General features: G+C 38.5%; 1 protein-coding gene across 1 annotated transcript in view; it reads right to left on the reverse strand.

Moving 5' to 3' along the window:
- CUNH4orf19 (chromosome unknown C4orf19 homolog) overlaps positions 1-23,464 on the reverse strand; it is a 40,718-nt gene extending 17,254 nt beyond the window's left edge. Inside the window, exons 1-2 of the mRNA XM_057371668.1 lie at positions 23,228-23,464; positions 1,413-1,503 (exon numbers count right to left, since the gene is read on the reverse strand). Of these exons, the coding sequence (XP_057227651.1) occupies positions 1,413-1,449 (37 nt within the window). The 5' untranslated portion in view covers positions 1,450-1,503; positions 23,228-23,464. The remainder of the gene's footprint in view (positions 1-1,412; positions 1,504-23,227) is intronic.
- Positions 23,465-23,722: the final 258 nt, after the last annotated feature.

The following is a 23,722-nucleotide window of genomic DNA, read 5'->3' on the forward strand; positions in this document are numbered from 1 at the left end:
CAGACACATATTTTCATAAACAAAGTACAGCTGATACCAAGGGGAGGCTCCAGGAAAGGGTTGAACCAGAAGGGGGAATTACCTCATCACCTGTGTTTCTAATTGGGAATTCTTGTCAAATATGCTGATTTGCCAAACCTATAAAACTTGGGGGTGGGCTTGTATGGACCTTGGGTATTTCCCCTTTGGGGGTGGGCTGGTGTGGACCTTTTTCCACATTTGCCCCAGAGGCCTCTAGTAAAAACCAGCTTTTATATTATCTCCTATATTATCTTGAAAGTGTGTTGTTTCATTTCTAGGGTCTTTAAGGCATCAATATAACTATCATTATTAATTATTAAGAAGATTCCTCCTTTCACTTTTTTTTCTGATCTCTAATAATCTTGCAGTGTAATTCTGTCTTGACATCCTTATTTATTTTGTGTAAGCCATGGCCTAAGCATTTACGAATACAATAAAAGCAAARTGAAAAATAAAATCTGTAGTTCAGTTTTTAAAGGATGCAGATTTCATTTAACAATTTCAAAAGAGGTAATGTGTTTAACTAAACCTTCAAGTGCATTCTTAAATTCTGTATATTCCTTTTGTCCGTTCAACAAATTTTGAAGCAGTAGGTTAGGGTTTGCCTTTCATTTTTTGTTGGGATTTTTGTTTCTTTTGCATCTCCTATAATTCCCTAGAAATTGAAAATGAATGTGCCAAGAAGGAGAGCTGCTGGAAGTCACAGCTGTTGTTAAGTTGTCAATTTACTCATTATGTTGTGTTCAATGATAACAGATTTGATTGTCAACTTCTATCTGATGTGCGTAATTGGCTTATGATCTAAAAGTAGAGTGCATCTATATTCCTTTAAGGAAAAGGAGAGCCAATACATTAGTGAAACTGTTTGCCTATAATGTTAAAACAACTGCTAAAAACTCAGTCTCAAGTGATGTATATTTAATGGAAAAGTAAGTGTAGATACTGACATTGAGACAATAATTAATTTTCTCATTGYCAGATRGGATTAGGCATAAACCATTCTCTACTTGTACTGAAACTTGAGTAAAAAATATCTTTTTTCATTGTGGTTGGACCTTTTTTGCTCTTCTGCTTGGTGGTGATAGTTTGGAGCATGGCTGTTAGTCCTACAAATTACATTCAGACATCTTAATTAAATACTCTTTTTACCATGATCTTTGCTTAGCAACATCCTTTTTGAGATATTCTGGGAARCTTAATACTTGTCTGGCGTGTAAAACAGTGTTCATAAATCAAGGTATGTTGCCATGTCCTACTTGCTTCTTGCTTATGCTTTTTAACAGATTTTGTATTACTCTGAGACAGAAACATGAAGCCTTATACACCTAGTCACCCCAGCTTATTGCACAACACAATKTCCASTGAGACTCAGTCTTTGGAAAATGGCTTACCATGGTGCTGGAGATTGTTAAAGCAAGTGAATTKCATCTACATGATTGTCATGGATCCAAACAGCAAGTAGTTTTCACATTCCAAAATAACCTGGAATTCAAACAAAATCATTAGRCTCTCAGAAGATCATATTAGCATTTTCCATCTCATTTAATTGCTAAAAAACATGTTATCTCAAATTCATAAAATCAAAATCAAAATTAAATATTTTAAACCTGCTTTGGCATAGACCATAGGTGCACTTCAGACTTTGGGTGTGTTTCATGCTGGACAGAATTAACCTTTCTGACACTGAGCAGTTATGTCCCTAGTTACCTTCTTGTGCTGCTCTTGAATCTCTTTCTAGGCTTTTGGTTTTAAAAGTTGTGTTTGTCCTCCACTGGAAGTGGAAGYGTGCATGAGGTGCTACATTCTCTGAGCAGGCTGGACAGCTATCACTCTGACCCACCTGTGGTCCTGCTCTATTAGGACCTCCCACCTTTCTAGCACCACACAGAACGTCTCTTTCTATAATGTGTGAATTAGACCAGAACTGTTCATAAGGAAAGTCTCCCTCACCCTAAGAATCAAAGACAACTAACAGATTTTACTCAAACAATACAGGGCTTAACTTTTCCTCTCCAGAAATTATAACTTGGTCTTCCAAACTGAGCTTAAGATCAGTTGGTTGTACACTACTTGTTTTCCTTTGCTGGTAAAAAGTGTTAGAATTCTATGCTGTCCCTGAGAGTTTCAGAAAATGCTTAGCTATCAATGGTGGTTTTAATTGCCTATTTAATTTAAACACCCTGAGGTTTGCATTCCCCTCACAGTTCCCTTCCCTTCTCTAATAGCCTTTGTGGTACCATTCAAATATTTCCCCTGCTGCAAAGTCTGTTGTTCAATAACTTTTTTTGGAGGTCTTTTTGATGAATTTAATTCTTGATCACAATTTCATTTTCAGTGAAACAAATCCCTGATTTCCATACATTCTTTGCGATTGTGCCCATGTGTTTCACTGTAATTATTTACATRTGGTTGTATTGATATGCTCTCACTGAGTTTTGATGGAAACTTTGGTTAACCTTGCTAGGAGTCTATCCAAAGCCTTTAAGATTCTGTTGTAAGTTCAAGAAAGGGAGCAGTTTTGGGAAATCAAAGCTGAATTTGAAAATTCTGAATTGTTTYTATGAATGCTTGGAGTGAAGAAATAATCTTCCAACTGTCAAACTGCATACTTCTCTCTAAAGCTCTATAGGGATGTGAAGAAGAAAACATAGGTAACTACAGTTGTCTTAGGTAAACTRAGGGAATTGAGAAGGAAGAGAAATGAGTAGTCAGTTTTCTTTACAAAAAAGTACGTAGGAATAATAATCTTGTCGAGGTTAGTTATTCTATCAAAACTTCTTGAATTTAATTTTTTTTTAATACATCAGTATGTCGGCTCTTGAATTCTGTCATCACATTACTCCTTGTAAATTGTCACCAACAACATGAAGAATGTTAACAGGTAAGACACAACTCACCAGTTAACATTAATGAACATTGTTTGACAATTCTTTGACATCTGACCAATCTCCCTGGTTTGTGAAGAACCTCATCAGTAAATGAAAAGGCACAGGTTGTTTCCTGAGTGGTAAAAACAAGYTGCTGAAAGGAGAGATCTTGATCCRCAGCTGAAAAAAGGCTCTTAGAAAGAGCTTTATGGTCTTGTGAGTTGCAAAAGAGTTTTATGAAGAATTATTATCTTTCTATTAGCTAAGGTACCTTAGGTTCGTGTTGTCTGTTTGGTTGATTCTGTAATCCATTATCATGTGCCCATTCATGTCTAGGGAGAGGTTCTTAGTTACAGTCATCTATTAGTGAGGCCCCTTTGAGTCACTGGCAAAAAMAGTTTTATGTTCTGTTTGCTTCACCACTTTTACAGGCTATGCTGGATTCTTTCTACTTCTTCCTGGTATCTGGTCATCATGAGCTGCTTTAGATGGTAATATCCTTGTTCCTGGCAGGCTTTCTGCTGCCTGGGCTATGAATCACAACAAAATAAATTAGCTGTACGTTTTACTAAGTGTTGAATGGAATCATAAAATAATTGATAGAGAGATCCAGAGTTCTTTTGGCCCAGCCTTTCACTGTCAGTATAAGTCAATAYAGATCAACAACATGGTATCAAATATATAACACCCAGGTTTAGCTCATTGATGCAAAGGAAGCTTTGATCTTTATCAACTGTGTCTCCAGCAGCAGCATATGGCTCTGCTGGGCAGCAGATCCAATGTCAATATATCCAATGTCTACGTTCATATAGCTCTTTATTGGTAAAAATCTCGCAGGAGCCAAGGGTGAAAGTTCAGTGCCCAAAATTTTCCACTTCTGTAACAGTTTCCTGTTCCTAGCTGGAGTGTTAAATGTCTTCTGATTGCTTATCTCCAGCTTTCAGTCCCAAAGTCTAGCAATCTGCCTCCTGTTTAAAGAACCTAGAAGAAGAAATAAATATACTGGGGTCTTGCTCTATATTTGTGTTTGTGTATATCATTATGTGCTGTGGCAATATAGAGATATTGATATTCCCTCTAGAAGGAAGTGTTTGTGGCAATTTCCCTTAGTCTGTTACCAGAAAATATTTTTTGTTGCTGTGGATTACAATGTTCTGAATGTGCTGCTTTCTCATTTTAGAGTTTTTGGTTTTAGGACAAATAAAATAGTTACTGGATAAGAAATGTTTTATGACTGGGACCTCTTAAAGTTTTATCCTACAAGTTGCTTGGGCAGGCACAGGGATGTTGCGGTACACAATTTCAGTAGACATTGTTCAGCCAGCCCTGAGAAACCATGACAGACAGTACTCTGCATGAAACAGCTCTTTTTCTTCCTCTGTAAAAACTGAGGATGTGCAGCCTTTCATATGAGAAATCAATCTATCCAGATGCTTCAAAATTAATTAAGGAGAGGGAGTGAGCAAAACCAGCTCCTGGTTCCTGCAGCTGTCAGTGCCCATAAATCTTGTCTGTTTTCACTTTTGACGCAGGACAAGAGCATGACTTTAATTAATGGGTTTGACTTGCTCTGGAAACACACAGTAGAGAAATCGCCCTACCCACACCTTTCACAGAAGCTGTAAACATACAAATGTTATTGTGTATTTACTCATGAATGCTTTCCAGCATCATTGTGCTAGATACAGTTGAATGCCTCAGGCAGGTGGCAAGCCAATGACTGCAACAGATCCTTGTTCTTTGGACACCCAGATCAGAGGAGCAGCAGGTTAGCTCCTGTTTTCTCGGTTCCAGCCGACTTCTGCTAAACAAAGGCATTAGTAATGACTGCAGCAGAAAACTGTAAGGGAAAACAAAAGGAGTGGGTTTGTATGTTTTCTATGATTAGGGATTTAATTTTAATGTGAAAAAAAAAAAAAAAGGAAAAACTTGTTCTTTTGAAAACTGTCTCTGTAATGGATCACCAGGAATGTCTCTACATTGTTTGGTTTTTATTGTATTTTTAGCTCTACCTTGTTAAGTGCAAAGAGACACAGAAACTGTCAGGCTGGATCAGACCCCAGTTCAGTGCTGTAGTCAGCATCAGATACCTCAGAAAAAATTGTGCAAACAGCCCTTGTATTATGGTGAGCTGGAATTACACAGCATTTACATCACATCAATCATGACTTTAAGTCTCTTGTGTCTGAAGACTTACATTCTCCTAAAACTTTTAACTTTTGAAAACTTAAATTTGATTTTGTCATGTTCACTGTTGTGATGCTGGAGTGGTTAGATTTTTTTTTCTATGGAAACTCATTGTACTCTTTCCCTTGATAATAAATTTATAGATGGCAATTTCTCAGACTTGTTATGCTTGCTGGAGGAGGAATTTTGTTTGTTCCTCGGCTAGTTCCTTTTCTGCCCTGATTGAATATTCTGCCATATTAATACTGTTATGTAACAAGAGGGCTATACTTTTCCTTTTGTCTACAATGAAGTGTAGGATTTTACCGACTAGACAGGTAGACGACTTGAAAAAAAGTGTATTGAATTTTTTTTTTATAAGAGAGAGGGTCATTAAAAACATTGTTTGAGCTCTTCTGCAAAGATGAAGCTTTTGGTTAGTGTGGATGTCTGAGATGTGAAGGTAATGTCCAAGTGAATTGAAAAATAGTGGCTCTTTATTCAAATACTGAAAAATAAGCTTGAAAATACTGAAAAATGGCTGAATGTTGATTTATATGCCCTATGCCCTGTGTTGCCTACAAGTGAAARCATTTTGAAAGCTATAGGTGCAGAATGGCATTCACCCTTCTATGATTGCTTGAACCATGTGATGTCCTAAAAGTGTCAGTTCTTGTTATTTTCTTGTTTTTGTTGTTGCTTAGAGAGACTTCTAGGACAGGATATATCTGGAGACTCAAGGAGAGCAGAGCCTCTAAATTGTCAGACCTGTGGTTAATGCATTTATGAATATTTACCTGGAAGTTAGGATTCAGAGCAAGTGYTAGGAGTGCAAGCCACTGAACATTTTTAACCTCTCTACCTTTCCCTATGATGCTCATATCCTGACAAGATCCATGATTCTTGTTTTTTAGAAATTCATGCCAAAAATATCCATGACAAATTTAAGGTAGAAAATGCTTCTTCTATTCTACATTTAAATATTTAAATACATTTATAGCTGCACTGACCAGACACTGACACCAGTACTTCCAGGAAATATTCATAAAGAATGCCAGAGGGTCTGGTCCATGCCTGAGCAACTGCTCTTTATGTTTGTTATAAGAGGACACTTTTTCATCTAACTGTAGAATAATTTTTTTACCTTTCTCAACTATATATAACACCTTTAATCAAAGACTTTGATAATTTATAAAATTATTATTCTAGCTATATCTGACAGCATTTTATAATGTAAAAATTTCATCATCCTGATTTCATCATGCACAACTTTTTGTAAAGGCCATTTTGCAGACTCTGGGTTTTATGTAGGGGTGACTGAAAATGCAAACCATCATCCCATCTGCACGACTGGATAAGGTTATTTTCAGTATTGGGGATACAGAAGAGATTTCATTTCTTCTGCTCCTTTTTGCCTGGATTTACATTAATATTAACTGAAATTTAGTGTTCTTTAGCTGTCACTTGCTGCATGTTCTACTAWGTCTTCTCCATGGCAGTGGGCCTTCCCCCAAGGGGAAGAAACTTGTTTAATCCTTAAGCTTGGTAAAAGCTGCACTGTGAATCTCTTATACTTGACTGTTATCTTGGCTCTGTATTGTTTTATTACTTGATTGCTGAGTATCTGACAAATTAAAACCAAGTCCTTATCCACAATTATACACTGAGTTTAGCTGTTCACRGAATCACAGAATATTCTGAGTTGAAAGGGACCCACAAGGTTCATCGAGTCCAACTCTTAAGGGAATGGCCCGTGTAGGGATTGACCCCAGAACAGTGGCAGTATTAGCACCCTGCTCTACCCAGCTGAGCCCATCTCAACTGTCTCTACATCATGTCAGGAGTTCCATGGGGATGCGCTGGGGGAAACTGAATATGGTGAATCACTACAACAAAACACTTGTTTTCAGCCTTTGTGCAGTAGGGGAAAACACTGAGGATCAGTGCCTGCCTGCAACACCATGGTATCACTGAGCAGTAAACAGTGATTACAGCTAGGCAGAGCCAAGGATGTGCTGTAAGCCTGACCTTATGTTTCCCTGATGCTCTGCTCCCTGCAAGCCTTCACTGCAGAGCTACTGTGAATCTCCTTTTTGCTTGTCCTTACTGGGGAGCTTGTGTTGTCTACATTCTTACAACAAATCATGTATTTATTGGTGGAGGGGAAAGGGAGATATGTGCACTGTAGATGTCTCTTTCCACTACCTTTTTCATTAAAACTGTCTGATGTGGCATGTGCTACCTGATGCAAATAAATCTATGTGATTAACTAGTCATRTCAGCTTTTAGCTGCATTGTAGGTATCTTGCTTAGGGCCTGTTTCTGTAATTCAGAACAGTATTCCCAGACACCCAGGCATCTCCCAGTCTCTGGATATTTTCAGGCAACAKCTAATTTAGATACAAAAATTAGCAGGGTTCCTGAAGAGTGTAATTCACGGTCATAAGCACTTTGGTTGGCAAAGAGCCATGGGGAGCCACCTCTAGCAATAGGGTCTCCCTCTCATGTTTTTGAGGATGTGAGAATGAATGACATTAAATCACAGGCTMTAATTTAGACAGTGAGAATTTTGCAGGCTGATTCTGCAAGTAGAAAAATTGCTTGAAGAAACACATTATATCTATAATCCTGTCAGTCAGAAGATTGGAGAGTCAGTCAAGAACTAACTTATGCAAATAGCTTAGTAGCAAAGATTGTGCTAATATTGCTAAGAAATTTAGTTGAAGTATTTTGTTGAAGGCTTTGAAAATTGTGTAACTTTGAAAAAATATATTTTTTTTTTCCAAAAGATGTAGTAGAAAAATGTTCTGAACTATAATTAGTTGAACATGATGCTTCTACTGCAACATTAAGAATAATTATAATTACATAAATTTGTGGTTGAAAGAATCCCAATGTGCTTAGCATTTGGTTATATATTTGGATAACAGAAGCCTTTAGAGCTCAGATTTCAGAGTGGGACTTTTTCATTACTGTTCATAATTGTGTGAATATTACACTGACACAATTAGAAAATAAACCAATGTGAAACAGAGGTGCTTCAGATGACATTTTGAATTCCAAATGCTAGGAAACACACTTTTCCTCATCACTTTTGTTATATACAAAATAATATATATACATATAATAAAATAAATAGATAATAATATATGTCATATATAATTGTATCTGTGTATCTATGTATATATGTATATAGATATATATGTATATAATCCTACTCMCTGTGGTTAGAATGTAGGAAGTCCTACACTACCAAATTTAGTTTTTATTAATGYAGATTCCTCTAGAAAGGTACGTGAAGTTCAGTGGCTGCTGTTTCTTCCTCCTGCTTTTGGCATGGTGCATCCTCCTTTTGAGAATGCAGAAACATGGTACTGATACTATTCCACTGATGACAAATGGAACAAATGGATAGGCCTTTATTCTATAGCTGACATACATCCAGGTAGCTCATTTTATATCRGTAATCAGTATAATCAACCCTTGCTAAAAATGACACTTATATTTGGTTTGTGACTACTGTCACATCTGGGCTATGGGGGTTGCAATCCAGGGGATTTTGGCTGACAGCTCTCTGGTGTCTGCATCAGAGCATCAGGAGCACTAAGTCCTGGAGAGCCAGGGCTGGAACGRGTGTCAATGAGGTGAAGTGTTTCAATGTTTACTGCTTTCTCTGAACTTCCCCAACTTGTGTGTGGGAGTGAAAAGCTGTACCCACAGGCTGAAGAAAACCCCATTGCCAAAATGGTTAATGTCTYTACCCTTTTCTCCTACTGCTTTCTGTGCATGGATCCTACAGACCAGACTGTGGTAGGACACCTAAAAAATCTGACTGAAAAACATAGGAGTTTTTTGTTAAAATTTAACATGCACATAAGGGCCTAAAAGTCACAGAAAGTCCTGCTGAAGATAGCTTGTCTTCATCCATTTGAAAGTTCTAGCTTTAGTGTTGGCTATATTTTCATCTTCCAGACAAATGAAAGCTCAGGAGGAGGCTTCAGCAGTGAGTCCTCTAAGCAAAGCAGGAGTAGAAAAAATAAAGATTTTGAAAGTCATTTCAGCAGAGAAGGCAGCAATGAAGAAGATTTTCAAAATGAAAACAGTTCCCTAACGCCCTTTTGAAGTGGGTAGCAAAGGTGTTTTTCAGACAAGCTACTGCAATTCAATTAGACTGACCTAATTTTTATTTCTTCTCTTTCTGCTGCAGATTTCCACACTGATACAATTTAGCTTTCTTGAGATCATGTTATGGCTTGGATGGGATTGGGTACAGCACTGTTAATTGACAGAGTTTAAATACAGGAAATGTTCCCTAATGCTTGCCTTGTCTGTATGATCATTTGAGCTAAAAAAAAACTTAAAAAGGACTTCTTTGATTTGGACAGAAGAAATTTTTAAGAGGAAAGTAAGCATTGTTGCAGCCCAGGGCAAATGCTACTGGGTATGCCTTATGCAATAGATATAGTTTTTCAATTAAGAGTAGAGGTTATAGGCCCACTCTTCTCTATTTATAGTGTTCTCTTTGTGCTGACTGCTCAAAGTGACACACTAAGTGGCACAAAACCCTCACTAAACACCTATAAACTCAGTCGTGTGCATCACTTCCCACAGTTAGCAGAATTGGTTATGCATTTAAAGCATCTTTATCYAGAAATAGAAATTCTTACTAGGCTTTCTTTAGCAGGTCCTCTTTTCTTTATTTAACATAATTAAATGCTGATTTAAAATGCATTGATGACATCAACATTTGCATAGGATTAAGGAGTGATRGTCCTAGGTTCCAAGCCTTTGAAATAAAGAAAAGTTCTTTACAAAGCATGAAATTACTTTTTCTTGCAACCCATTCCTTAATTTAAAATCATAATCCWATGAGACTGACAATCCAAGCAACTACTTAAGCCTGAAGCCTACTTTGACCATAGAAATGGCACTGCTACGAAGCAAAAATAAACAAATAAATAATCCMGTTTTAAATCAGCACATCATTCTTATGTACAGAAATGCTTCAGTTTATGCCAGTGCAACACCACACTTTTTTTGGAGCTGTGTGTCCTACGCATTGGTCTTTCCATGAGGTGCTCTGGGCAATTGTTTTGCAGCTGCAGCAGTGCCACTGTGGCATTTATTGTAACATTTCTAGGGCCAAAACCCCCTGCTGTGTGCTGGTGYGAGACTGCCTTCCTTGGGAGGTGTTGGTATTTGCTTGAAATATGCATATGCAGGATTGAAACCTAAGGGATATTTTTAAAGGGTGAGAGACATCCTCCCTGTTTGCAGCCTTTGATCATTTCATATGTAAAGAGGGTCTAAAATTCAGGTATTTATTTCCCTGTTGTRGTTTTAACTTACTAACTGGCATGATTTGTATGTATTCCAGGGATTTTAAGCAGACAGTGCAATGAAAAGGTTTTTGTTACTCAGTATTTCTTCTGATTTTACATCCACAAATGATATGCAYAGCATCTTGAATGAGCTTTATTGAAATGTTGGAGTTGCTGAAGATGGATAAGTCTGGAAAATACTTCCTTTTTCTTCAATGCAATTAGAGATGGCTGATATCAGTCCTTCAGTGATGCGATTTCATTCTTTCAATGGATAATTCCTCAGTTTTGACAAAACTTATTTTTTAATGTTAAAATCAGTTAAAATCCTGGAGTTCTATGATGCATCCCAAARTAAATAATGCTGCAGTGCTTTTCTTTTACAAATCACACTTAACTGAGGGCCTAAGTGATCTATGTGACGTAAGAATAAACATTACYTCCAATAAGAAGGTAAATTTTTTCCCCTCTCAGCTGTTTAAGCTGTTTCTCATGTTCTACTGACAGGGATGCTTGTATGAACTGGGGACATTGGAGCTTGTAAGGGTCTGTGCTGTCCCTTGCACTGCAGCATTCTAGGTCTTTTGTTGTGGTGATTCACCATATACACTTCTCAYATTTTGGCATCTAGAGGCATTCCTATTTATTGTACACATTTTTTTCAAAAGGCATGTGTTAATAGGCATAAGTGGGGAAAGGCAAGTCTGATTTACAGAAGGCATAAAGATGTAGCTTTKTTCTGGTTGAGAAAACACTGCTTTCTTGTGGTTTCTTTTAAAAATTCTTYGTGAAAAGACCATTTCCCCTTTACCTTGATAGCATGATCTTTCTTATGGTCTTTACATATTTGAGAGACCCTTGAGGTTTTTGGGCCCTTGGATTAAATATGAGGGCTTAACTTTTGTGCTCCTTCTCAGATATCCAAGGAACTGGGCTGCTGTCCTGGTTTGGATCACAGTGCTGAAAAGATGTGATGGTGTAGTGACAGGAAAGTGGTTGAGTTACTAATGGACACCCAGATAGCTGCTATAGTCTATCACATCCTGCCTTGTTCATGTCAAAAAGACATCGGAATTCATTTCAGCTAGGATGGACAGGCAAACCACATGAAAATGTAGTCAGTGCTCTCCTAACCCTTCTGCTATCTGATCAAATTTCAGTGTACACATCTCATTGAGATGATGTGAGGAAAGAGTCTGAAGGAATAAGGTATTTTTGTTCTTTACAGGGAAGAAGGCCTTTTCACCCTATGGTATCTGGCATATTACCTTCTGAAATCCTTTAATTGGATCAAGCTTTATGTTTTTATCCTCTCTGTGGCAAAATGTTCTTGCAAAAGTGACTTATGAGTGACTTGTTGTGTCGTTTCCTGTCCCAATTAAATTTCTGTGAGTCTGAACTGCTGCCAAGAGCCAGTCATTTTCTCACCTATTCCTTGTGTTATGCTCTATGTATTCAATGGGAAAAAGTGACTTTGAAGWTTCACAGTGAACAAAAGTGATGAAAAAGCCACCAGTCTGCTGTGGCTATAGTTTGACTTGAGTTGATAAGGTGAGAGCCTGTGAACCAGACACCTTGACACCCACAGAAACCTTTGAATTGCCCTTAGACAGCTGGAGCTGAGGGTGTCTCCAATGTTCCCCTTGGACACCAGCTCTGAAGTGGCCCCTGGCAATAGCAGGGAGTGGTTTTCTCCAGAAGTGAGACAAACACACCACTCTCTGCTGTTTTCCTCCTTTCTTCCTGTAACAAAGGTTGTGTTTGCTAGTCAGTTCCTTATTCAGGTGGTGTTTAATAATCAAACATGAACATGGGAGTTTGCTAAACAAGCCTGTGGCTTAATCTGTAATGCCTGTGCTTGTGACATTGTGTTCAAAGACCAGCCCTGCTGAAGCCTGAACTGTGAGAGTGAAAACTCTTCACTATTATTACTTCTGGAAAAGAACACTCTGCATGTGATGCTGTACAAAAGGAATAAAGCTTGGCTAGTTCAAGTTATATTGAAATATCTRCTGATTTTTTTTCATTTTTTACTTTTTCAGATAGCAGAAAGCTTTTCAAAAGTGACAGAGATGTGGAAACTTGGGAAAGCAGTCTTGGGGAAGGGATGTCTCCATAGGCAAAGTCTAAGAAGAAGAAAACAGGTGGGAAACATTAATATGAGGGCAATTAGCTGTGTGTTTTGGGTGGGGCAATGACTGGGGAGGATGGCTTTGTGATTAACAGGCCTGATTAACTCCCAACAGTGTGCTTGTGGCTTTCTGCTGGCGCTGTCTGCCTGYGCTCTCTATTGTTGTAACATGGGTGCCCTGCAGGAGTGGTCCATGTGACACAGCTCTGGTCCAGTTCCGCTGCAGGCCAAGTGCCACACAATTCCCTACCTAGCTTTGTGGGATATCACTGTTTTTATGCATAAGACTTTGCCCAGCAAAATCTCTTTAGTTGTCTTAAGTCCATTTACTGGGCTTGACAGCAGCATGCTAGTGGTAGATCCCTTCTCTCTGAGGCAGCTTGATAGCCGCATTACCCAAAGCAACTTAAAGTTCACAAACSTGGTGATTCCTGGACTTTGGAGAGTCCCTGCTGTTCTGGGTCAGCTCTGAGCCACCTCACGCACAGTGCAGACCCTGGAACCCACTGCTGCCAAAGCCACATGATGCAGTGGTCACCACAGGTTATGTAATAACTTCCTGATGGCACCYATCACTTGACATTTCAGGTACCTGCAATTATGTGCCTCCTAAACCCAAAGGTACAAAACCCCAGAGCATTTACTCCTCAGGGATAATGCATTCTTTAATAATAAGCAAGATGGAATTGAGTTGTGCCTCCTCATTCTCCCTGAAGTAAGGATGTGTCAGAAGTCAGGATCCAGTCTGGAAGAGTCTAGGTAATCTATAAATGTTTAAATGTGGTATGTGGTGATAGGCATCTCTGTGACAGCCAAARCAGCGAGGCCTTTATCACTTATGGYGCCTGCAGATGCTGCCCTAACATGAACAAGGAAATGCTGCAAAACCCTGATGGTASCTCAGAGAGAAGGCATCTAGAGCCTCCTTACGTGGGGAAATCCTGCAGGAAGGGAAGGGACAAAGCCCTGAAGTATAATGGGAGCTGGGTAATTGTGCACTGTGAGTAACAAACACCTCCGAGTCTTCCAGGTGTCTCACCTGGAAGCTCCAAAAAGGCCATTCATGAAAGGCTTTGCAGTAATCAGTTGTAATCTTGCTTCTATCAAGAGATCTTCAGGCCTCCTGAAAAGCAAAGCAAGTGTCTGGAAGAAGTAAGAAAGTAAAGCTCAGGCTCTGCTTCAGGCATGCCTTTCTTACCAGGCCTTTCAAAAAGGTTTATTGACACGAAGGTTAAATCATATTTCTGTTGTGTTTTGCTGGACTAGAAATACAGTGTTTCTCAGCGGGAGAAAAGTGTATTGGCTCAGTAAGGAGAAGATTTTCTCAAATCAGGCATTTCTAGTCTTTGTTTCCCACATAGGTGTATTATTTTTGGGAAGAAAGTACCAAAGCTCTCTCTGTGTGGGAAGGTGGCATAGCAGGACGGTGAAGCTCGTTCTACAAACATTCTCATTTCAAATACCACCTTAAAGAGAGGCTGCTGATTTTTGGAGATTGGGCTCCATGTGGTAGGTGGGATGGGGTTTCTGTGCTATTGATTAATTTAAAATTGTGTGGGATTTTCCTGGCATAAATGCATGGGGTCTTTGCCAATTTAAATTTAATTTTCCTTCTGTCAAATGAGCTGCAAAAGCTGTGTGATGAGGAAGTTTTGGGGATGAGGGACTCCAGTGTCTGCAGGCCTTGATGGAGTTAACCTTTCCATTTTATTTGGGAAGAAGGAGCATGACTTTTCCTAGGCATTTGTGTTATTTACTCACGTAGTTTCTTTTGCAAGAAACTTTCTTTTTCAGACCCTTACTCAGGAAACTCTATGGAGCACAAAAGGCTTTTTATGATATCTTTGAATATTATGCTCCTTACTGGGAATGCCATGGAGATGAGGAAAACCAAAACAACCTGAATAAAGTACAAATCCTGCAGGGTAACAATAGGCTTGTACAGGCTGGGGAACAGAAAGACAGATCTAGAGAAGAGAAGGCTGTTGATGTACKCAGTCCTTGGGTTAGAGAATCTGTGTCACTATGTAGGAAAGCTGTTCAACTGTGCTAGCATTGCACTACACAGTGAGTTCCGTAGACAGAGGAATACTGCAGGCTGCAGGAATGTGAGATAAACTAGAATTGTACAAGGCAGAAAAAAATATGTTGTACTGAACAAAGAAATCTCAGTCTATGATTAACTTTATATCACGTCAAGAGCAGAACATCCAAATCTTGGCTCTTTCATGGCATGATACTGAACAATACAAGCCCTGTAGCACAGAGCATACCACTGCTGGATTATTTGTCCTAAACATACTTTAGAGAAATTCAGTCAGGTTTAGTTTATGCTAACAAACACTCATTTAATGAAGCTGTTACAGCAGTGCAAACCACAGGTTTGCAATAAGCCATGCTCCTGGGGCTCATCTCAAGTACTGGTCTTATGAAACTATTTTTTTGCACATTTGCTTTTTTTTTGCATCAAGCTAGAATGATATAGAGAATGGAAAAAAATTCAGAAAGCAAGAAGAATTAGTGATGTACAAACATCATAATTGTTTGACAAAGACAATTTTAACATCTGCAGCAGCTTAACAGRCTAAAGAACCAACAGGAAAAATATGAAACTTTACATCCTTGAAGGGCAAACAGAACCCACAGAGAAAAGAGACATATTGGTTTCAGTATTTCAAAGAAAATTTAAGTGGTAGAGGAAAAAAATTGTATTTTCTGTGTCTGGAACACTGAAAACTCTTGGGAAGATTTCAAGTTATAACTGGATCTTCAACTTGGAATGCAAACAGAAGGAAAAGATACTGAAACCTGTTTATAAATAGCTTGAGCTTGCAAGAATTACATCCTTGGTTTGTTACTGYTAGCCCAAAGTGAATCCTACACAAAGGAGTAGGTATGACCCACAAAGCACATGCTATATATTCATTGTTCAGACAAAACCTGTATTTTCTTGGCAAGACTGAAACAAAAGATGATGAATCAACAGCTTGGCCACCCGCCCAAATCCAAAGTTATTAGCAGCTCTGAGAAWCAGACAACTATGCATAGGACACAATGCCTGATCTAAGTCACACACAGAACAGTGGTTTGGAGAAGTAAAAGTAAAACCTGGAGAACAATACACTTGGTGCAGAAGAGTCAGGTTTGAAAGAAAGATTTGATTTTGCTCATTTTAAAAAACAAACCCGACCCAGTTGTCCTCTGTGAAAACAGTGTTAAAGATAATTTTATTACTTTAATTATTATTCCTTATCCTTGYTGCTTTTTAATTGGGTCATAACACGAAATCCATGCTAAATAATATGGCTTGCATTGGGACACCTGGAGAAGATGCTTTCCTCARCAGAAGACTTTTACATGTGATGGGAGCAAATTTGTTTTTTTTCTGTGAGCAAAATAGTAATATTGTTAGCTATGATGGGTATTGTTGGTCCAGAGTTTGTGTAAATGGCTGTCATTTTAGGGGCACTAATTGTTTATAATCAGGTATTTCAGTGAATGGTAAGGGGTGTGGCTRCTCAGGCAGTTATTTCTGAGACAATCTTGCAGCCTGTAATCAAGAAATGCTTAGACCTAGTCAGCTGTGGGGATGTTTGAGAAGGATCAAATACATACACTAAAATAAGTAATCCTTCTAAAATAGTATAAACATATAAATCAGTTTCTTTATCAGATTTTATCTGTGTCTGCTCTCAGATCAGACATAGCCTGAAAGTTATTAATACACCTGATGCATTTATTTTTTCTTCACCTTTTTTGGGGAGTGGTGGGGGAGCAGGTAATGTCTTTCCCCCCAGTTTCACTACTCAAGTAGTTTCACTACTCAAGATGCTTCCGTCACACAATGCTGCTTTTACATAACAAATGTGGGAAACATACCAGGATGCTTTTTTGAACCTTGTTGCTCCTGAACATTTCACATAGAGATTGGTCAACAGAGTGTAGAAAAACATAGTTACAGAAAACGGTGAAAATTGATAACAAACCATTCAAAACAGAAAAATACTGAAAACAATTAGAAGTCACACTCAAAAATTTTCAAGCAATGACTCTGATACAATAATAGAGGCTCTTTTATGTGATATGACTTTTTCTTATACGAGTTGTTTTTCATTCAAAGGGTTTTTCTTCTCTTTTAAATATAGCACTTAGATTAAAGTGTAAAGCATAGAGATAATTTAATCYAGAGCTCCTTAGAGTGCAGGTGAACTTTTCCATTTGGTTATTTTAAACCAATTTCCTTCACAGAACATTGAGTGATGATGGGTGGCTAAGGGAATGATKAGACACAACAATTTCATGAACAAGAGCAAAAAGCTTTTACTTTATAGTTACAATAATTATTTCTTAGAACAAGGAAGATCCAAAGTATTCACCRCTGTGTTAAAAAGGTCCAAATGTGGCTAAGATATGATAGTGGTGAGACAGCAGTGAAATAAAGCTGCATTTCTATAGTATTATTGAATTGCTGATCTTGATCGCATTTGCAACCTTTTTTAGTCTCTCAGTAAAACAATACTTGAAAACTATAGGAAAGGATTCATTGTCTTTAAAGACTACCTGGCATTGAGCTGGCTTGCTAATTATTTTTTTMAGGTTGTTTTTTCTTTTCATCCTGTGCAAAAGAATGGGCAATATTTACCAAAATTATCAATGAAGATTACACTATCAGGTTGAATTTACTGGGCTATGTTTTGGCTGTGGAGTTTTTCATGATGCTGTAATGCTGTATGCTAACAACAGGCTGAGATTTCCAGCAGAACTCCTTGTTCCAATGACTATAAATGGTGTGTCTCAGGTCACACTATCATAAAACAAATACCTGCTGCTTGTGTTGGAACTTTATTTATTGGTCAATCTGACATTGCCTTGTGACAAGAAAGTCACTGGGTTGGATTTTAAAAGTGTTGTCTCTAGATTTGGCTCTTAGGGCAAAGTTGGGAGACTTGGATTCAAATTCTGCCTCCTACAGAGATGCGGACTGATTAAACTCTTTGCTTCACAAACCTGGCCTTCCCCCACATAGAAAATCTGGGTAGCTGTGTGCTCTGGGAGCAATAGGTTCTCTTTCACTCTCCAGGAGGAATGTTCAGTCACATTGATTTCAGTGATGCCACTGTAAAGCTTTATTGTGGAAGGAYGGCAGGGACATGAAAAAAAGCCAAGGCTGTAGTTTGATGAATTCCGGGTGCTGGTATTGGCTGTRAAAATAGCAAGCTGACCTTTCTCTAGCATGTAGCTTTTTGCCCTTGGCTTTCCTCAGTTTTCTTAAACTGTCTTTGAGGATTTTTGATCATCTGTACACTAGCAAATGCTTCTGTTTTTACTCTATRTAAACATAAAGTGAATAGAAATGTTTTTATAGGAGGTAATTTATGGGATAATTGCACTGAGCATTAGTTTTTAATGTATATTGGTAAATATGAACTAGCCTTTTAGCAATCTGTGTGCATTCATCCAAAGCAATGGAAAATACTCCCAAGTGATTCTAATTTAAAAAGAGATATTAAAGACAAAAATTGGACATGGTACATGGTAGTAGCTTCTCTGGCCTCTGGTAGCCTTCCATTCAGGACTGATGGGCTGYAGTTTTTGTTTCATTTACACTGAAAATAAAATCTTATGGTATTCTTGGTGTTTATCCCTTTATCCACATTAGCACCTCAAATGGTGCCTGGCAGCTGAATCTGTATTTTTTCTGTGCAGACATTGCCTATTCGTTACTATTGCTCAGTGGAGACACGCACGTACTCTGACAGCAAAATACAGGGCTGATACCAAGCCATGCAACATGTGCTCAATTCACATGGGGAAAGGGAATATGAAAACAAATACACAAAGGGCACAGCTGCTTTGGTAAGCTGAGATGGTAAATATTGTTTTTTCCATGCCACACCCAAACTAAAAATAGAGACAGAGGAGGCCTTAACAAAGTTTTATTCAGGTTCCTGACAGCTGACAGTAACTGCTTGTTTTCCACTGAGCTGTAAGTGGGCAAGACTGCCAGCTTACTTCAAAAGGATTAATTAGCCTGACCCTTAGGCTTCTTTTACTATGAGCAGATCAGAAGCAGATGAGAATAATAGCTCCATGGAAATGTATAGTGTTAGTCATGTTAATATGATTGCTATCAAACTTGTTTGCCATAAAAGAGGAGGAAGAGAGTATAACACTTTTTTTGGAGGTAAGCTGCATGTAATGTAGTGGAACAGCATGGATTTGCTGGCTGGGCAAGTGGAGAAGCTGGCAAAAGAGCCTGAATTGGCTGCAGGCTGCAGTCCCAGAACTGGGAGGTGCCCTGGCACAGTGGGCCTGGGTCCTGTGGGGATATTTCTTCACCYGCCCAGCTGTGGGAAGGAGTGCACARCCCAGAAGGGAGAGGAGGAAAAAATTGCTGGGTGGCTTTGTCACAGCATAGGTGGTGCTTTCTGCATCCTAGGCTGTTATACAAAGCTCAGGTGCTTAATAAGGTAGATAAAACTGGGCACTCCCAAATCTACGGCTGATAAAATAGGGTTTCAAAGTAGCTGTGGGTTGAAGGGGGAAGTCAATGTAAGAAATACAATCCAGTCTACACAAACAGCTGTTGCAATAAATTCAACAGGGTGGGGAGGGCAGGTAATCAGGAGATGAACAGACCCACAGTCTGGTGGGTCCTCAGGGCTGTGGAGATGTAGCTCCATATGGCTTGTTTGGGTCACTCCCTGCACCTCCTGCCTGAAAGCTGCTGTCAGATACTCTGCATTCAGACTGTATTGTAAGAGGATACCAATGCTGACCTGCCTGGAAAASTGCCTTAACATCCAGATGCACCTGCTCTGAGCATGGTAGATCAGGCAGATGTGAAATAATCTGTTTTGTCATGGTCTGGAGAGCTTCTATCCACCACAAGCAAACCGGTGCTGCTGTTTTGCTATTTCTGCTGGCACCACTGTGCTRGGTAGCACCAGCATTGTTTGCGTCACATTATTTCTTTTCTCCTGTGCTCTGTTGGCAGTGTGAAGATTTGATACCGCTCCTACTGGAACCAGTGTGAATAGTGTAGAGGGTGGACTTCATACTGAAAGGGTTTTCAGTCACTGAGTGTGTGTTATTCTTAACATGGGGTGCACTTGTGCTTGTTACTCAGCTGTTTCAGAAAAACAGATTGCCTGCAATAGCAAGGCATTGGACCTTGTTTACATAAAATCATAAAACTAACTGCTCTTTAATAGAAAAAGACAACTATATTAACAGTTGAAAGTGAAGCAAAGTTGAGCAAGGCCAAGCTGGTAACATTAAAAAGAGTAAGCCCCAAGGAGATGGCTGACTCCTCCTTGCTATTGAAAATGGAAAAGTAACTTATGTGAATTAATAATAGAATATTCAACCAGAAATATTTTTCTAACCAGAAAACATCTGTGTCTTTGGAGCAAACAACTGTGATAGAAGTGAAAAAAAGGGAGTTAAATAAACTTGTATAAAAATGACAGACAGAAAAAAGTCACACAGCAAAAAAATGGGCCTTTTTTTCCTCCTGCTTTCTGCTGTAAGTGATTAAATCATTGGTTTCTAAGCAATATATTCAGTTCCTCCATATATCTAAGTGACAGTGACCCAGAGGAGAACTCACAGGAAAATTGCTGGCTTTTTTTTCCCCTTTCCAATAATCCCTTTTGACCTTTCTACCATAACTCATTTATTTTGTCCATCTTGATATCAAACTTTCAATAAGTAAAACTACATTGTGTTTTATAGCTATTCTCCTTAGCAATACATCTTGCTTGCCAGCACTCTTCTGTAGCTCAGAAAAAATCTACAGTTTTCATGCATCGCTTGGGCATGAACTTTTGACATTGGTTCTCCAGCATGATCAGGTGCTAAATGAGGTGCTCCTGGTTAAGGAGCAGTGGGATTTGGTCACCTGCCCGGGTTAGCCCTCCCCTCCCCTCCACAACTGTTGTCTGGAGGGCATGGGCATACTCTGCTGCCAGGTGACCATACATAATCCTCAGAAAGRCAGGGTCTGAAGGAAAAATTACTAATTCCGAGCTAATATTTATTGCCTGGCTACATTTCATCACGTTTCAGTGGGTTGAGTGTTCCCCCACCCCCAGCTTTTGTGAAACCGTTTCAGTGAAAGATGTACACAATGCCATGTTTAACTCAGTACTGTGCAAACGTAGCAAATGACCATCCCTTCCTGAAAGCTGTGAAGAAAGGTTTTCCTGGTTTTCCTTAGCTTTCATTCAGTAAAATCTGAGAGCAAATACTTCTAGCAAGTTTGTTTCATTGAGCTGAGCTATGAATAACAGTGTGGTTAGAGACACTTAAAAATGTTTGCCTTGCACAGTGACCACTTTTAACCAGGCTTTCCAAGGAAGGAAGTCACAATTCCCTTCACTTGAAGATTTGCTTTGTCTTTCCACATACCTAGATCTGTGCAAAAATCATTGGGTTGATCTTCAGTGTTAGTCTTAAATGTGGTATAAATTCTCTGAGATCTGCTAACTGTTTGGAAGAACTGGATTGGCTTTTGACTAATGCTTGTCTTAGCATTGGGATAAAGAGAAAGCTATTCAAAAATTCTGACAGTGTTTTGATTTTTATATTTGCTTGGCTTTCCCAAAAATTCTAGAGAAAARTTCTCCCTTAGGTTTCCAACCATCTAATTTTCTAAGAACCTCTCTCTTCTTTTGGTTATGAGCAGGAAGTATTTGATTTGTCTTTCCTGTGAAACAACGCCACATTTGACTCTATATTTATATGACAAAGCAAGAAAATATGTTTGTTTCATCAGAAAAAAAGGTAATAATTAAAACAGTACAAATTCCTTCATTAAGGCTAAAACAGTGGGCATAAAAACCATCCAAACTAACCGAGTCCTAGACAGTAAGTGCCTCATTTGTCTTCCTTTATTTGGTAAAAGAGTTAAGGCTACCTCTCATTCAATGGCCACTCCGTCTTTTCATTCACAGAGTAATTTCAGTGTGCATTGTAACTTCCATCCTACAAAGACACTTYGTTAATTAATATTCAACAAATTTAACGACTGAGCTACTAACAGCTGGTTTACCAAGACACACCCGACTTGTACAAACATTTCTTAGAAGAGAATGGCCGTGGCAGGCTCCTTTTGTTGTTTCAAGCACAATGTTCCTCTCAGTGAAAGCTGTAGTTGGCTGTTTATTTGGGAGCTTTGGTGTTCCTTCCACTCCCCTGAGAATTAAATGTAGCTTAGGAAATTAGCCCCTTATCTACAAGGGTTTCTAAATAGATTTTTGTAAATAATATAAGCTCAGAGGTCAGTTATAGTAAATTTGGAGCAGTTATTTTRAAGTGTAGTTGTTCACTGCTACACTTCCACTGACACTGTTATGAGCGACTGTCAGGACTTTGGTACAATGAGTTTGATAAACAGATMCTTCACCTTTCAGGCTGCTCTAGGCTGTGCTCGGGTCTTGGCCCTCCTCAACATAAGACCTACTATGTTTCAAAGTGTTTCTGCAAGTGAATGACAATTTTTTGAAATGCCACTGGTAAACTTGTTTGGACTCGAGTTTATTTTAAATCTGGTAATGACATCCCTGTTTGGCTTTTTTTCCAAAGTAATTTGAGAGCTTATCTGAAGCAAGTTGCTTCAGGTATTATTATTCTCTACTTCTTTTAGTATCTCCTGGCATTATGTGGAAAGAAGAAAAAGAGATGTRTTTTATAGAATGAGCTGTGGAAAAATTACATTGCTAGCAATTAACACCCAACCATTGTAGGAGCAAAACAATAAACACYGCTTGCTGCTTTTGTGCAGTGGGAATCCTCAGGATGTGGCAATCCTATGATGAACTAGAGATCTTTCAGTAAATTTAGACCCTGTAGCTTTTTGGAATGCAGACTTTAACTAAATTCCTATAAAGGCATGGAAATGCTGAGTATTTAGAATATTGTCTGGAAACAATTACAGTTTAAAGAAAGTTGTGATGAGATAAAGATCTCTGTGATAAAAATGTTAACACTGTTACCTGGAAAACTCCTTCAGCACAAGTGTAAAAAATTATCTCCTGCAATATTGCCACCAATTGTCAGTGAAACTTTATCACTCCATGTGAAAACTGATATGCTTTAATGCAATTTAATTTTTCAATTTAAAATAAACTTGTTTCTACTGACTTYCCTTTTACTTCTCATTTTGTATTTTTTTTCCTTTTATGGAGCGCTGTAGTACTCCCCATCTGTCTTTCATTTGCTCTAAGATTTTATTTTTAAATGTACTGAATTCTAGGAGGGGAATTTAGAAATCATGCAAGTTCAGTGAGGAAKCCAAATCCCTTAAATACACTCAGATTAGTGTGACTGAAACAATGTGCAATTCATGATATAAGGAAGTTAGAAGAGTTCTAAATCCCTTCATTTTAGACATCAAAGACATATTAACTCTCCCTTCACTCCACATACTCCAACACAACCATTTCAAGATCTAAGAGATCTTTAAAAATACTGCTTTTGAAATAGATTTGGCTTAAAAAYGGTTTTCTCTGGATTTCCACTGAGCCAACTGTATTTCTGAGTGCAAAAACAATCCTGACCCTACAACAGGTGAAACAAGTGAGATTAGATATTTTCAGGATAATGTTCTTAGACTATTTTGAAAAGTACAAAAGAAAGACAGTACAAAATATGCCCTATAAACAGTTTGTCTAGAAAGCACAATGTTACAAGTTTAAAAGAAGAAGAAATTTTCCTACCTGTAGCTTTTGTGTGGATCAGGAAGTATAGCTTTTCCTGATTACAATCTTCCATGGCTTAGCTTGGCTTCTGCATTTGAATGTTAAATATGTAAGAATGCCTTGTTTAGCTTGGGAGTTTGCATGACCTCTTAATGAGACACTGTAGTTAGTGTCATTGGGTATTAAGGCATCATGTGACTGTAGATGAAAATAAAATCCTTTAAAGTTTGCATTTAATACTTCCTAGAATCTGTAACCCTTTACCTGCAAGCTGCATAAAAACCTGATTGAACTCACCGTTTTCTGGTCAGGGTTAATAAAAGGAGAAGCAGAAGAACACGTGCCAAATAATCCCTTTCCTCCGGGACAGTTACAACCACCACAACAAAGTCTGAGCCTCTCAGTGTAGTCATGCTGCCATTTGCATATTCTTAAAAGTAAATCTCCCCATATCACAAACAGTGCTGGAGGAATTTGGCAGAAAGTTCCTCTGTTCCATGTTGCCTGGCAATG

This window comes from Malurus melanocephalus, unplaced genomic scaffold (assembly GCF_030028575.1).
Source record: "Malurus melanocephalus ecotype Western Australia unplaced genomic scaffold, MMel_1.1 scaffold_151, whole genome shotgun sequence".
NCBI lineage: Eukaryota > Metazoa > Chordata > Aves > Passeriformes > Maluridae > Malurus > Malurus melanocephalus.